The sequence below is a fragment of the Microchirus variegatus genome, assembly GCF_963457635.1.
Source record: "Microchirus variegatus genome assembly, chromosome: 21".
NCBI classification, from domain to species: Eukaryota; Metazoa; Chordata; class Actinopteri; order Pleuronectiformes; family Soleidae; genus Microchirus; species Microchirus variegatus.
In genome coordinates, this window is record NC_139822.1 from 15867801 (window position 1) to 15884048 (window position 16248).

Sequence of the window (16248 nt, forward strand, 5' to 3'; positions counted from 1 at the left end):
CCCGAAAAAAAAGCCTCATGCAGTTTTACACACGAGCAACAACAACGCACTAGGAAGAGCTGGAGAACAGAAGAAATAAACAGTCGCCAATGAGCATCGAGGCATTTGTTCTCGCTTCCTCTTTTACTTTAAGACAGATTTCTCAGCACGACACCTGTAGCTCACTGAGCTTCATCCAGCCGCACATTTTAATAGACTCATATCTCCAAATCAAAAGGACACGAGTAGGAAAGGCCGCTTCAGACGTTGTAAATATGCAGACAAAGGTCGAGGTTGATTATTCAATACCCTTTGTCAACTTAAATAATATCTTAACCCGTACTGCTGTGACAGCAGGAGTCAATTTAAGCCTTTAAATCCAATCGATGTTTCGTGAAGGTTCACCGTCATGCAAAAATGCAAAAGAACCAGAAAATTCTCCCGCCATCTCTCGATCAAACAAGAACAGAAACCACAGATACCACTGTCATGTTCTCTCACGATTACAAACTTATTCCCGCGCCCCCCCAAAAAATGGATCCTCACCATCAAAGCTCTGTGTGACACGGACGAGAGGACGTGATGAGATGAGTTAGGGGACCACACTTTTGGAAAAATTCTTCCAGCAGATGTGGACTGTTATGAGGCCAAAAGACAGAAAATGTTAACTTTATTAAACTAGTCAAAATCATCATAATGCTGAGTCTTACGTTTAAATTCAGTATTCAACACTGAGATTTACAGTTGGAGGTGGAGTTGTGGTGTTTTTTCGCAAGTTAACTTTTTCCCGGACACTGAATATTTGCCACGACAGTGTCATCCCTCAAAGGTAAGCTGTGAGAGAAGCTATAAATCTGGTTCTGGTCTGTGCAAACAGAGGGGGGGGGGGGATGGGTTTGCACGGAAACTCACTGCACAGGTATGCAAACCCAACCCCAAATACCTGAATACCCTTGTCGTGTCTGCTCTTCAAATAAAAAAAAAAACCTCATCTTTTCATCCTTAAATCATAGAGTATAAGCAAAGGTCATTTTGGGGTCACTTAGAAATGTCCTTATTTTAGAAGGAAAGGCACTTTTGTGCACCGATGTGCACGAAACACAATATGCGAGACTAGGAACCCGTCCTGAACATGTCTGCAAAAGATGACCTCCCAACAGGAAGTGGAACTCCGAAACAGGAAGTAAAGGCTAACATCGTCCCATCTGCCAGTTAACTTCCCTTTACACGGACTTTGCCCGAAAAATCGACACGCCGGAAGCAGCAGACACCATCGAAATTACGCTGGTGGAATTTTCTAGTTTCTAATCTTGTCAATGTCTTGACTATATTTTCTATTCATTTTGCAACTCTTTTGATGAATAAAAGTGTGACTTTTAAAAGAAAACACAAAAAAAACACACCAAACTTAGTGTACTATACTAAACATGCTGAGGTTTCAATCTGCAGTCTCATCATTAGTCGTCACTAATTCTCACACACTGCACCGTTATGATAACGAAGCTATAGGCACACTTTTCCACTTTCAGGTGTGAGCGAGCAGTGAAAGGCCAACACCAAGAAATAGCATCCCATCTCCTCTGGAGAAAAGTAGCAGGTCTCTCTCCGTCTGCTCTAAGCCCCGTGTTTCTCCTGCTCCAAATTACAGTCATTTGGCCGTGACTCAGATCTGCACTGGAATACAGTCACCAACAATCAAGACTCACAAAAAAACAGAATGAAGAAAGGAGTGGTATTTGGGGGGGGGGGGGGAGGCAGTAGGCGGGTGGTTGCTTCATTCAACTGTAGCCCACAGGCTGCTGTGCAACGAATGCTCATATTATTCCCATCAGAGGGGAAACGGTGTAACGCTAAGAACTGTGGGACGCAGTGAGTGCGAGGACCACCCAGTGCAGTCTGGTCAAAGGAACGTGACTCATGCCATTGTTTACTACACAAACAACCTGCAATTTTCAGGTTTGCAGACAAATGTAATGACATGAATGATCCCTTTTCTTTTTTACAGTGTGTGTGTAAAGGAAACGGTCTCACAGAGTTACTGTCACAATCCTACACAGTCTTTTGTTTGTTGCGCCGACATCTTAATGACAAAGCTTCTAACCACAGCTCTCAATTCATACAGTACCATTCAAAAGTTTGGGGTCACTTAGAAATGTCCTTATTTTTATGAGGAAAAATGAATGAATATAACATTAAATGAATCACTCTATACATTGTTAATGTGGTAAAGGACTATTCTAGCTGCAAACGGCTGGTTTTTAATGGAATATGTACATATTTTGACCGAAATTACGTCGAAATTACGCTGGTGGAATTTTCCAGTTTCTAATCTTGTCAATGTCTTGACTATATTTTCTATTCATTTTGCAACTCTTTTGATGAATAAAAGTGCAACTTTTAATGGAAAACACCAACAAAAATTGTATAGGTGACCCACCCCAAACTTTATAACAGTAGTGTATAAGTCGATAAACAAACTACAGGCACATGAGGAGAATTGTGTTTCCTTGTCCGACTTCACAACGCCAGCATTATATTACTATAAAGACCATGGTAAAGTCATGTGCTCTAAGTCAATTTACCAACAAAAAAACAAAAAACAGTATGCTCTGCACTCTCTCCCTCTCTCCCTCTCTCTCTCTCTAATCCAAGTATTTCTGAGGCCAGGTCCAGTCCTGCCTCAGCAGGCATGTGTTCCAAACACACTGTTTACATACGCTTAACAAAAGAACATCACATTTGGACAGGAGGCACCGTTCTAACGCAACAAACCTCAACGCGGTGTGTCAATACGTGCAGTTCCAACAGATTGTCTGACGCGCACACGTCAGCATTAAGTAAACTGGCTGCTGATAATAGTTAACACACGGACAAAGGAGCTTAGCGCGTCTGGGAAGAGCATTTATTGATCGTGTGGCTCCGATAGCTGCATTGGTCCAGTAAAATAAAAAAAATCTGAACGCCCTCTGCCTCTTAAGTAGACCGGTCAACACAGTCAAAGCAAAGCACGGCACTGACGTCTGACTCGCCTGAGGCAAAAGGAGAAGAGTTGAGTGTACAGAGGCAGGTGCCTTAATCCAGGATAATGAAGCACAGCTCTCCATCTCACACTCACCTCTGCTCTGGGAAAACCTGTTACCTCATTATATTTGATAAACCTCTTGAAAATCCATGTGACAAATAACACACACCCTGAACGAGTGGAATTAGAAGAAAACAAAAAGTTCAGCGTTTGTTTGAGTAGGGATTTAAAACTCTTCCCAGTTGTCTGTGTTTGTGAAGGTTTGTTGCGACATCACGTGTTTTTTTAAAAACGTCAGTCATAAATGAAACTTTTAAGAAGGGAAGTGAAGTCACATGACAACTGGGACAGTGACACTCCAGGAACTGTTGCTTGGCGGCAGTGACTCAGTGGGAAGTTGACAGAGAGCTGAGTCCACTGCCACAGCAGAGGGAGTGGCAGTGACAGAGGAAGGCAAAGCCACCTTTGTTTGAATTAGGACTGGCTCAGTCGGAGCTGAAGGTTCATGGTTATGACTCGGCTGTCAGGGGAAAGAGGTTAAGGTCGGCCAGTCTGTGGTTCGGCATTGGAAGGAAGGGATTGAAGGGATGTGTTGATCTAACTGCCGGTTGTCTGTGCAATAACTACTTCTTAGACTCGAATCTGCAGCTAAACTGCACGGGTTTAGCAAAAGTATAAAACTGGTGTTACTGCACAGCACCTTGAGGCATCAATCAGGGCGTTGGCTGTCTTGTCTGGGCGTTATCAAACAAAGGAGAGAGCACGGCTTCGCAAAAAGACTGAAGCAACCTTGCCTGGGCTAGAACTCTGCACCACTCATGTTCCGAGTACAAGAAAGACACTTTGGTGGTTGAGAGTGAGTCGTCGGGAATGAGACTTCTCAGTGGGGGCGAATCAAGATAAAAGATCGCCCAATTTAAGCTTCCATTACAGGGTACTCACACCGACGCGAAAGAGCCGGTGTAAAATCCTCCATTCACTCAAAAACAGGGAGTCCGGGATGGTTTCATACCGACATGTCAGAGGTGAAGGACTTCTCTGCGTAGCATTATGTGGTGCCTTTGTTCGGTGCCAGAGAGGATACAGGTAACTACGGTGATAAACATAGACACAATAATGGACGCAAATAAACCACGCTGTGTAACGCAACTCACTGAGGTTGCGTTGTGTGACTGAGACTAAGAGAGGTGGTACGACAGCGCAGAGATCTGTAGACACGGAGGGGGGTTAATGCGAGTTGGCGTGCTGCGACGCTGCTGTAGCCGTGCAGCAGCTTGTCTGGTAAGAGCAGCAGCCGCATTCCTGAGAGATTGATAATTACCCACTGAGAAACTCTTCAATCCAAATCTGCTGCTTTCACCCCCCCCCCCCCACCACCACCACCCCACCGACACACACACACCGCCGCCTCCTCCTCGTCTTCATCCTGCACTCCGTCATCCCCAGCCCCGCTGCCCTCACGCATGACTCCAACAGTGTAAAGACAGACGGATAATGACTGGCGCATGAGAGTCATTTTCGAGATAACGTTATAATATGTGGTTGTGCTCACCGGCCGACATGACAAGCATGCCTTTCAATCGTCTTTAAACACACAGGGTTGTTGGGTTTCCGACTAATAAACGCCGTCCCCCACTGAGTGAACTGCAGATTACTTTAAGTGACGAATAAGGTTCAGGATTGATGACAGCTGAAACAATTACTCAATTATTAAATTAATCGTCAACTATTTCTAAGCTTTTTTCACCATTAAAACAGGTTTTTCCGACTGTTTCAGTGTCTTAAATGTGAATTTTCTTCGTTTCTTTACTCTTTACAACAAAGAAATCATTCAAAGTGAATAATTTTTCAACTTTTTTTTTTAACGTTTTCTGGATCGACAGTTTATTTAAAGCTTCGGAATCGATAATCAATCGATAAAATTAGACGAAGACAATGTCCTAGGAACTGGTTTCCCTATAATCGCTTCAACTTAATGGAACCTAAAAGATGTATATTGTCTTACAACATGATAATGGAGTGCTATCAGAAAAGGCTGATATGCTGATTTTTTTCGTAGATAGAGCAGTTGACTCACTGGTTCACATGTAGAACATGCAGGTTCTTGTTTTGTTCCCTGAATGCACTTTAGTCATCACTGATTTCCTTTATCTCTGCTCTAATGGGACTTTTATTTTGACTCAGCGCTAGAAGAATACTTATTATTATCATCTAATATCTCTTATAATCCATAGGAATGAAAAGATGGTGGACTTTCCTTTTAACTGCACACATTTTGTCTGTTTTGATGACTAAAAGTCATTTTCTGGTGATCAGTTTCTATAAATATTAGCGTTTGAATCCATGTAAACTTAATGTTCATTGTCTATTTTTTGGTTTTCCACCAGCACAGACAGTGGGACATCGCTGTAAAGTGTCTTTTTCGTTCTGTTTGCGTTACTTCCACGGGTTGCCAGGGGTCTAAGCGTGGACTGCAGCCCTCTGGAGAGCTCGAGACCCTTGAACTGACAGGTCAAACTAGGGTAAAAAAAAATAAAAGAAATTGTCCAGCTCTTAGTGAAGGCAAACACAGCTGGACAAAAATACCTCCTGGCACTTGAGATTTCTCCGCTGTGACCGAGTCAAAACAAAAAGCTGCGTCGCATTTCTTCTGGTCTGAAGATAACTTTGGTCTCAAGAGTTGCTGAAGTGGACAGAAGTCGGGGCAAAATTAAAATTGCAGTGAGGGAATAACAAAAAACGTCCTCTTAGTTTGGGGGAGAACTTATGGGAACTCTTTTCACAGTCCTTAATGCAACGATTCAATTTAGTCAGAGCTGCTGATAAGTTAATCATCTGCTAATCTCTTTGATTAACAGCACACTATTGTCCCACTCATCACTGCATCACACACTCATTATAATTATGTCTGTATCCATTACCACACCCCCATGTCCCCCTTGACCCACAGTGAACACACTCTGCAGACCAGAGCAGAATGCGACATGGTGCAACTATTTATATAGAAAGCCCTTTTCAGTGATTTCCATGCCCGTTTCCTCTCACTGTAAGAGCGCGTTATCACTCTTGACGTGTCCTGTGAATCTCAGGGAACCGGGCTCTGCTCTGTCTTTCTTGTGCTTACATAACACACCTGTAATCTCCATGGGTACAAGCCCTGGCATGGCAAGCTGGCTAAGGAGGGAGCACCAGTATGTGACACACCCTTTCCAAACAAATGGCTCCGTCTCAGTCTCACCTACGCAGAGAGTGCAAGAGGTAAACTCTCTGAAGTCAAAGAGAAAACGTCAACAACGGCGGACGTGAACCTCAGATGAGTTTGGATTCAGGGCTCACTTCTAAAGACCAAAGTCCAGCCAAACAGAGAGGAGGGGGGGGGACCTCAGAGGTGCTCCTGTTATCTGCATCAGGTTAATCAACAAGCACAGTTATGTACATACCGTCACTGGCTGGCACAGATTAAACAAAGTAAGTAAGTGCACCATGCTGTCAAGCAGTCACTTGCTGCTGGGTCAGTGACAGGGAAATAACACAATACTCCTCATTGTCATACGCTCCATAGCCGAGAGAAGCAGTACAGGTCTTAAATTACTTCTGCTTGGAATCCCTCAAGGGCCAAGCTGAGCAAATGTCCCACAACTCGTTTTTCGTGCATGCCTATACTCAGCCTTTCTCACCACTTCCTCCGATCACTTGAGACAGCAGCAACTTTCCCAAACTTTTTATGCAAATGCAAACATCCTTCATCCCAAAGTTGACAATCTAATGCAAACATTTTTTCACACCACAAATCCTGACTAGGGCAAATATTTGCATGACATTTCTTGCTTTTTTCACTGTTATAGCCAGGAATTATATGTTTGAAACTTCCTTTTAGGTACACTTTGAATTATTCAATCTTAAATTAAAGGATAGTAACAGTTCAAATGTATTTGGCAACCCAGTCTCGAGTCAATTTATATACATTTATACAACAATGACGCATTCTTTTTGCACTACTTAAACGCTTAAGCTAATGTGTAGGAGGAAATGCTAATGTCTACTTTTAACAAGTTTTAAACAAACTGTTGATGATACCTTGTGAAACTGTAAAGATCCGGATGGGTTGTTTCAGCCTCTCTCCATTGGAAGCGTCTCTCTGCTGCGTCCTTCCTCTCCAGCGCAAACTTTTTCACCGTCCAAAGGAAAACTTCAGGTGAGTCATGTCTGTGAAAAGCGCTTCAGGAAACGACAACAACAACAACAACAACAACCGCCGCCGCCGCCACCACCACCAAGGGGAGGCTGGATATGTTTGTTCCCGCCGGAGCAGATGGCTTTAATTGGGTGCCAGCTGAGCTGCCTCCCGTGTCGTTTCCAGTCCGCGGACGCTCCACTGGACCAGAAGAGGGGAAATGAAGTGAAGTTGCCGCCGTCGTCGACCTGCAGCTCCCACCTGGAGGAGGAGGAGGAGGAGGCGGCGGAGGAGGAGGCAGCAGCGAGCACTCAGGTGAGAGTCAGAGGCTGCGGTCAATGTTGTGAGGACATCTAGCGGCGGGACGGAGGAACAGCAAGTTACAGTTGAGGAACAGGGTTAAAAACATTTAAAGCAGGTCAACATCATTAAATAAACGAAAAAAATATATCTATCTATAATTGTTGCGAGCAAGCTAACATAATTAAATAAACAAAAATATATCTATCTATCAGCTAGCATGCAATATTTTTTTTAACTATCAAGTTAACATAATTAAATAAACAAACACTATCTATCCATCTATCTATCTATCTATCTATCTATCTATCTATCTATCTATCTATCTATCTATAATTTTTGGCTAGCAAGCTAACATAATTAAATAAACAAAAAGCTATCTATATATCAGCTAGCATGCGATAAAAAATTTTCAGCTAGCAAGTTAACATAATTAAATAGACAAAAACCTATGGACAATTGTTGCTATCAAGCTAACATAGTTAAACAAACAAAAATATATCTATCTATAATTGTTGCGAGCAAGCTAACATAATTAAATAAACAAAAATATATCTATCTATCAGCTAGCATGCAATATTTTTTTTAACTATCAAGTTAACATAATTAAATAAACAAACACTATCTATCCATCTATCTATCTATCTATCTATCTATCTATCTATCTATCTATCTATAATTTTTGGCTAGCAAGCTAACATAATTAAATAAACAAAAAGCTATCTATATATCAGCTAGCATGCGATAAAAAATTTTCAGCTAGCAAGTTAACATAATTAAATAGACAAAAACCTATGGACAATTGTTGCTATCAAGCTAACATAGTTAAACAAACAAAAATATATCTATCTATCAGCTAGCATGCGATATTTTTTAACTAACAAGTTAACATAATGAAATAAACAAAACACTATCTATCTATAATCGTTGCTGGCAAGTTAACATAATTAAATAAACAAAAAGCTATCTATCTATCTATCTATCTATCAGCTAGCATGTGATAAAAAAAATTAGCTAGCAAGTTAACATAATTAAATAAACAAAAAGCCATCTATCTATCTATCAGCTAGCATGTGATAAAAAAAATTAGCTAGCAAGTTCACATAATTAAATAAACAAAAAGCTATCTATCTATCTAACTATCGTGTTATAAGTTTTGGCTAGCAAGCTAACAATTAAATAAACAAAACGCTATCTATCTATCTGGATGTGCAAAATGTATGTAGGTCAAATAACTGGCAAGTTTTTGATGTATTACTATTACTATTACTATTAATACACAAAGATAGATTCAAGGCTCAAAAACACAGACGTAGAATTAAAAGAAATAAATACACTGGAAATGTGTTCAAAAGGCTATATTATTATAATAATATATTATTATAATAGAATATATATGAACAGTGTATTCGTCTGTGCTGCTGTTACACAGCATTCTTATATAATTTTGTAAATAAATATACAGTATCTATGGGAGTTTGATTGAAAAATAAAGGATGGATTGATTTATTCCTCTCAATAAAAATATTACATGCAAAAAAACCATGGATCACATGGATATATGGGTGACACACACCATGCCGAACCATTTACAACAGGCATACATGTTTTGACATTAACATTAAATTCATCTTTGCATATCCCACAGTCAGCTTGTCCTTGTTTGATTCCCTTTGTCTGTGAGGAGATTGACAGACAGTAAACAAACACTGTATGGGAACCATATGGAGGAAACTCCAGAGTCATGGCCCAGATGCACATTCTTAGACACACATAAAAACAGGCTGTGTAAATATAGTACGGTAGCTCCATGTGGCACAGGCTGGTTGAGACTTGTGTAAGCTGATGCATCCAGGGCATGTAGGCCAGTCAGACCTCAGCTATGACATAGTTTGTGATCCCATGTGGGGTATGAGAGTCTTAGATAGACTTTCCCCTGCGCCCCCAGTGTTATAAATAAACACAAAGTGTGCCTATGTTTTTCTGGAGACCGATACACAACTCATCTGCCTCTAACACGAAAACCAAACTGTGTCCATCGCTGTCTGCACCTTCTGGACTGTCATCTCTAGACAAAGTGAGTAGAAATGTGAATTCATACAAGTATCTGATGGGTTTTAAGGTCTTCCTTTGATTTCCTTTTCTGCCAAATTGCAGCCTTTTGATTTGTTAACTTAATTACATCAGCACTGAATGTCTTTGTTATGCAAATCCTCCCTTTTAGTTTGATTAATGACACTTGTCTCAAACAAAACTTCTACTCATGGACAATGAAGGAACAATAGCGGATGATAAAGACATGGCGTCAAACGATGACTCGTCCATGGAACAAATGAAATTTGATGACGAGATCACAGAAAACAACTATGCTGACTCTGAAACAGAGACAGCCTTTCTGCTGGATGAGTGCACCCAATACCCAACGAAGGAAATGGACCAGGAGGTCATGGACAACTTGGGGCGGCTTTTTGAACACTGCATCCAGAAAGTGTCACGCCTGGAGGAGCAGAGGGACGAGCTGATACGGGAGCTCCTCCGGCTGCAGGAGCCCTTCCTGCGAGTTGTGGAGCACCTGAGAAGAAAGCTGGTGGAGGCACAGCAGCTGCTCACGCTGTCTCAGCTGGATTACATGTCTGTGTTTGATGAAGTGCAGCGGGTGAAGAGGAAACTGTTTGCTGCAGCCAGGGACTGCATCCAGAGCCAGGTGACGCTGGCCAAACATGAGTATGAGGTGGCTCAGTCTGCAGTTACTCAGGTAAGAACCACCGAGTTCTGACTGATCTGCTGTGGTGAGTCATTGTGAAGCGTTATAGTTTGGATCAACCCCATGTTCAATAAAAAAAATACCATGTGATTTAATAAAATAGATTGTCTTTGTTTATTTTTTGTATTAATTTGTTATTCATTTATTCATCGTCATTGTACATTGTGCATTCCAACGCAAGACATACACAATTATAACTAATAACTAACTAACCTTTTGGACGATATATTATAGTACAACGTTTTTGTCAAATTTTAGGCCAATTTTTTTTTTTTTAATTGTCACATTTTGCATGATATACCATAGTATGACGTTTTTTGTAAAATTTTGGACCAAAACATTTTTTAATAGATTAAAAAAACAAACTTTTTTTTTTAATATATATATAAAACCAATGAAAATTAAATAAAAAAAATTAAATCATGCAACATTTAGCACTTAAAGTAGGGACATGCTGTTATAATTTTCATATTTCGATAAATATATGGAATAATCATTAAAGATAATTGAGGTCAAGATATAAATTGAATAAATGTAATTTTGTCCTAAAATATATTAAGAAAATGTGTACATAATATACAGTAAACACTGAAAAAGGGTTGTAAAAGTCAATGCATCTTATACTTCTAGTCCTTTGTCTCATTTAATAAAGAACTAAATAAATAAATAAATCATATAATAATACATTTCAATGTAATCATGAGCATGTTTTCCTGTATGCATATGAAGTACTGTATGTATTTCTCAATCTGACCGTAGGAAGAGCTCGAGGCTCGCATCCAAAATCTGATCCAGGAGTTGTCCCAGCTCCCGGAGCTTCACGAAAACCACTTTAACTCTCTGAGGGACCAGATCGCAAAGCCCTGCAGACCCAGGGCCATGACTGACGTCAGCCAGTGCCGCCAGGCCTCCGTCAGGCTCCAGCGGCGGCTCAGCGGCAGCGTGATGGCACTGGAAGGCTGGTACGAGCCTCGGCTCTTGGCCCTGCTGAAGAGGCGGCAGATTGGAGAGGAGGCTTTGAGAAAGAGCAGGGAGCAGGCGAAGGACCTGAGGGCCAGGATGGGCCCTCTGAGGGAGGACATCCAGAGACTGGAAGTGCAGAGATCCTGTCTGGAACAGAGGATCACTCTGATGGAGAGGGAGAGGCATGACAGCAACACACAGCACAAGGTACAGTGAGTGGAGTCAAGTAAGACACGAGATATGCTGTTCATATATGTCGTTTAAAAGCTTTTTTTCCCCCACAGGATACTGTGGAAACATTAAGAGAAACCCTAAGGGAACTGGAAGTGGAGTTTGAAGTTCAAAGAAAATCCAAGGAATATTTGGAGGCTCTTAAAGACGGTCTTCTGACAGAGCTGACATTTCTGAGGTAGATTTATTCTCACTGTTATTTTACTTCCAACTATATAGGATGAAAAAAACAATAAACACATGTTTTGTATTATAGAGGCGGGGATGAAGCCAACAAAACCACAGCTGAAGACGAGCCCTAGCTTTCCATTTACCTCGCGTGGATAAAGCGGTAGATGGAGCTACACCAGACCAAACTGGCTCATACAGCAATTTCACAGATAACTCTTATTAACTTAATGTATGACACAAGGCGAGGAGATTTAATGTAAATATTTTTATTATGAATATGCTTAAGGTCATCAGATGCAGCACAGAAGAAAAAAAAGCAGAGAAAGAAACACAAACAAGTGACGACACACGACAGTGGACAATTGCGACTACAAATATCAAGCAAATGAAAGAAAACCTACAGTATGTACAATTTGATTAAAAATGGAATCGCTGTAGAGCAACTAATCAAGAGGAACTCAAACCACAAAAATGAGTAATCTGAACAACGACGGACTGTGTGTGACGGTTCATCACATGAACTCAGAATGGGAGCAGTGGGAATTTGAAGAACGAAAGAATCTAAAAACAAAAGAAACCTGACAGAAACGGACGGTGTTTTAAATACTTCACAACAAGATGATGGTGATGCAGCCTTTTTTTTTTTTATTATTATTTTCTACAAAACCACTGCTGCCCAAAATGTATATTTTAAAAAGGCATTGCTGCCCATGTACCCAATACTGGAAAATTTATTCATTTTTAACAAGCAGGTCAAATGAGGAAATGTGGAGAACGGACTCATGCCTGGACCTCCGAGTCTGCAGCACCTTCTGGGTCCTCGTCGTTGTAGATGTTTTCAGCCTGTTGTGAAATATTGTAATAAAAGCACTTAAACACCTTCCAGCATTATTTCTTACATTTACTCCACTTTATTTATAATCAGCAGCCACACAAGTCATCACAGCTCTTACCATCTGCCAGACTTGCATGATGTTGTCCTCTGACACAGAACAGATGACCCACGGCTCATTGGGGTTCCAGGAGAAGTCTGAGATCTTAGCTGTGTGTCCTCCATGAATGAACTAAAAGAGAGGAGCAGAACGAATTACAGCACTTGAAATATATATATATTTGTATAAATTACAAGCACATATACACACAACTCCAATAAAACTGACCAGCAGCTCAGGAGGGCCGTCCTCAGCATCCTCCGGAGACTGCTCCTCTCCGATCTTACTGAGGTCCCAGACGTTGAGTCTTCTGTCTGTGCCGCTGGAGGCCAGGATGGTTTCGTTATGGGGAGACCACTGAACCTGTTGGGAGGAGACGGACCAAATATTTAATTCATGTCACAAAAGTATATCGTGGAAATAAAGACTTTCGGTTCTCTTTTCACAAAGGCCAGTTACAATGATACAATGCTTGGTTTAAGTGAAGGTAATGGCTGCTTTTGGGGCTTGAACAGCATATAAACCCCACTCTACAAGATGAAGAGCTACAATACTCAAATGAGACTCAAAAACAAGACTGTTAAGTTCACTGGGATCAATTAAGTTGTACCTCATTCTCATGAAGCTGTAAATCAAATTTTGTAAACCTGTAACATCTATAAGCTTAAATACAAATATACAAACATCTCCTGTAAACTAAATTAACTCCAAACACAAAAATATGTATTAAAATGGATTTGAAAGCAACTGAAGTTCACTTCCAACCTGGAAGATCTCGTCTTTGTGAGACTCAAACGAGTGCAGCTTCAGCTTCAGGTTCCTCAAGTCCCAAAGAGCCACGGTCTAAAAATCAAAGTAAGTCAGCCGTCAGTCGGTTTCACCTCATTATATAGAGAATCAGAGCAGATGATGCATCAGTTGAGAGAGTCTGGACTCACCTTATCTGCAGAGCCAGTGGCCAGGATGAACTCACTGTAAGGATTGAAGGACAAGCAGTTGACCTCAGCAGTGTGGGCGTCCACTGCATGACTGGGCTTGGAGGTGTTATTAGACCGTGTGTCCCAGCTGTCCAAAAACAGACAAACGCACTACTGTTGAAAAGACGTGAAACTGAACAGCGACTGATTTGTTTTTTTCGCAGATCACAACAGAGGTTGTGGAATTAAGCTTTTGAGATGACGCTCACATCATGAGTTTCTGGTCATCGGCTACAGATCCGAAGAGCGACTCGTGGAGCAAATGCCAGGAGACGTCCTCCACCACAGCAGTGTGGCCTGTGAAGATGGTCTTAGCATCTACGATCTTTCCCTCCTTGGGCACTGTGCTGATGTCCCACAGGCAGATGGTCTGTGTCAGAGATCAGAGGTTTGATAAGAACATGCGCTCACCTTAACAGTAGAACAGAACAGAACAGAACAAGAGAAGTTGCTTACATGGTCATCAGAAGCACTAAGGAGACAACCACTGAGGTTCGGGTTCCAGGAGAGGCCATAGCCTTCCTTCTGGTGGCCTCTCAGCCGCAGATCTGGGGTACACTCTCCTGAAGGGTCTTCAATAATAATAATAACAACACTACAATAAATTTAACCACCCAAGAGCAGAAAAGACAACCTGCTTTAGGAAACGGTAACTGTGTCACCTTACCAGGTTTAGACGGATGCTTTGTGTAATCAAAAACCAACACATCACTGGTGGGGGTCTTAGTGGCAATGATGCAGGGATTCTGAGGCATGTAACGAGCTCTGTTCACCTCGCCTTCATGGTTGATCTTGATCTCAATTTCTATTTTCCCACTTACAGATCCAAAGCCACCAAACTCTGAAATAAAGAACACCTTACACATAAATTTGTTTTTGCAGATGTCCAAATGTAAAGAAAAACAAAGTCATTATAACAAGTATTTCAATGGGATTTGTAAGTGTGATAAACTTCATTTAAAATAGATATATATATATATATAAAAAAACAAATAATACATACCTATATTTTCTGAAGCATTAAAAATTTCAGATTACTTATTAATTCATTTAGAAGAACGGTCAGCCACAACATCCTAACAAAAGAACTTCATGCTTCACAGCTTGACGACACTGAAAGATGCATATTTATTTACTCAAGATTAAGAACGGTCTTCCTTACCTCCTTTTTCACTGTCGTAATGCGAGGCGTCGAACTGGGCATCGTCGTTTGGGAGCTGCACACTCGCGATGACCAGATGATTCTGCTCATCAGAAGTGTGAGTCCCCAGAACCAACCTGTGCACGCTGTAGTCTTTACCCTCCGGTCTGCGACAAGGAACACAACACCCATGAAAAGTCTTTAGGCAGGAGCAGTTCCTGGTCTTACATTAAGTTGTTTAGGAGATCTTTGAGTAGGGTAAGTTATTCTTTAGAATTTAATAGGATGTACCAACCCTTTGATCATGCCATTAAGTCTATAAACATGAGTGATTTTTGTATCTTTTCTTAACCATTCCATCTCACCATTCACTTATTCTTCCACACTGGACCATTAAAAGCTTTGGTAATAACACATACTGTCATCACAAAGGCCTTATTCCAAGTGAGGTCTCATGTCAGCGTGCAGAAGAGAGACAAAACCCTACCTGGTGACATCTGGCAGCCACTGGGCAGTGAGGCTGGGCCACTCCAAGGCGTGAGTCATAACCAGGTCATAGAGGAAAGGGGTGTTCTTCTTCCAGATCTTGTACTCCTCATTGATGACCCTTTCCTCCACGGCATCGTCAAATGCGGCTGCAAAGTTGCATTAACCAGCAATATGAAAACAGTCAAGATGAAGCATCTCATTTTCCTGGACTAAGTATCAACACAAACATTGTTATGGCCAGAAAATCCACCAACGACTGACTGGACATTAATTGTGACGAATGTAAAAACAACAAAACATAGTGAAATAGCTTGTTCAATAAAACTGCAGATTAACAAATACATGCAATATTGGGGAAATGGACTGTACATGTGCCTTTCAGACCATATGCACTGACGTGTAATTATTTCAGTATACTGCATGTATGATTACAACGTTGACCCACTGTACTGTATTTTCCCTACAATTCTCCATGTTTTGATATTAATGCTACAATAAAAAAAATAAGTTAAAACTAGTAAGTAACTATGAAATGTACTAGCTATACTAATAGTGGCGAGCACTTAGTGTACTTAAATGATAAGCTACCGATAGCATTAGTTTCTATAGTTAGCCAGAAAAATATAAAACCCTACACAGTCACTAATGTGGGTCCTAAGCAACACCTCAATGCACATGGAGCAGTTAGTCAGTCTGCACTGGTGAATTAAAAACCACATATAGCCAGTCTGCTAGCAGCTAACGCTAGCTAACAGCTAGCTGGCAGGTTTGTAACAATGAAAGGTAGATGCTGGCCGGCGCGCCAACAACCTCCGCTCCGCCCGCACTCACACTTTCTATCACTGTGAACCCCACGCAGCCATATTTAGCCGTCTAATCGCCGCCCTTACCGTCTTTATCGGCCATTGCGTCGCAGTCGAACCGCTATTGTGGGCAAATTATGAGTATTTTTTGGGAGGAAAGCGCACTGGAGACAGCACGACGGGTTTCAATGGCGCCAACTCCGTAGAACGCGAGCAGCCAATCAGAGTTCACCAAAAAACGGCCCGGAAGTCGTCAGCTGTGACAAAGTACTGCATCCGGCTCCTCCTTGTCTGTGGTTGTT

General features: G+C 41.3%; 2 protein-coding genes across 2 annotated transcripts; one reads left to right on the forward strand and one right to left on the reverse strand.

Annotated features, from left to right (window-relative positions):
• Positions 1-9452: 9452 nt before the first annotated feature.
• On the forward strand, positions 9453-11735 carry LOC310942637 (syncoilin-like; the record flags this gene model as incomplete). The annotated part of the gene is made up of 5 exons (XM_083908051.1): positions 9453-9552; positions 9752-10230; positions 10999-11409; positions 11487-11611; positions 11690-11735. The coding sequence occupies exons 2-5, from the start codon at positions 9775-9777 to the stop codon at positions 11733-11735; spliced, it is 1038 nt and encodes a 345-aa protein (XP_083764177.1). The 5' UTR covers positions 9453-9552; positions 9752-9774.
• A 126-nt stretch (positions 11736-11861) lies between these two features.
• Positions 11862-16149, reverse strand: LOC310942510 (histone-binding protein RBBP4). The gene is made up of 11 exons (XM_083907910.1): positions 16034-16149; positions 15142-15289; positions 14676-14821; positions 14181-14354; positions 13970-14085; positions 13723-13883; positions 13475-13601; positions 13302-13379; positions 12765-12899; positions 12558-12668; positions 11862-12447 (listed from the first exon to the last, which is right to left on the reverse strand). Exons 1-11 carry the CDS (start codon positions 16047-16049, stop codon positions 12385-12387), a joined length of 1275 nt encoding a protein of 424 aa, XP_083764036.1. The 5' UTR covers positions 16050-16149; the 3' UTR covers positions 11862-12384.
• Positions 16150-16248: the final 99 nt, after the last annotated feature.

Bases quoted from the DNA above. Each gene is read 5' to 3' on its own strand.
- LOC310942510 (XM_083907910.1), bottom strand. The intron at 14,086-14,180 runs GTAAGGTGACAC...TTATTATTGAAG, and splicing joins AAAGCATCCGTCTAAACCTG to ACCCTTCAGGAGAGTGTACC. The intron at 12,669-12,764 runs GTCAGTTTTATT...CCTCTCTTTTAG, and splicing joins ACGGCCCTCCTGAGCTGCTG to TTCATTCATGGAGGACACAC.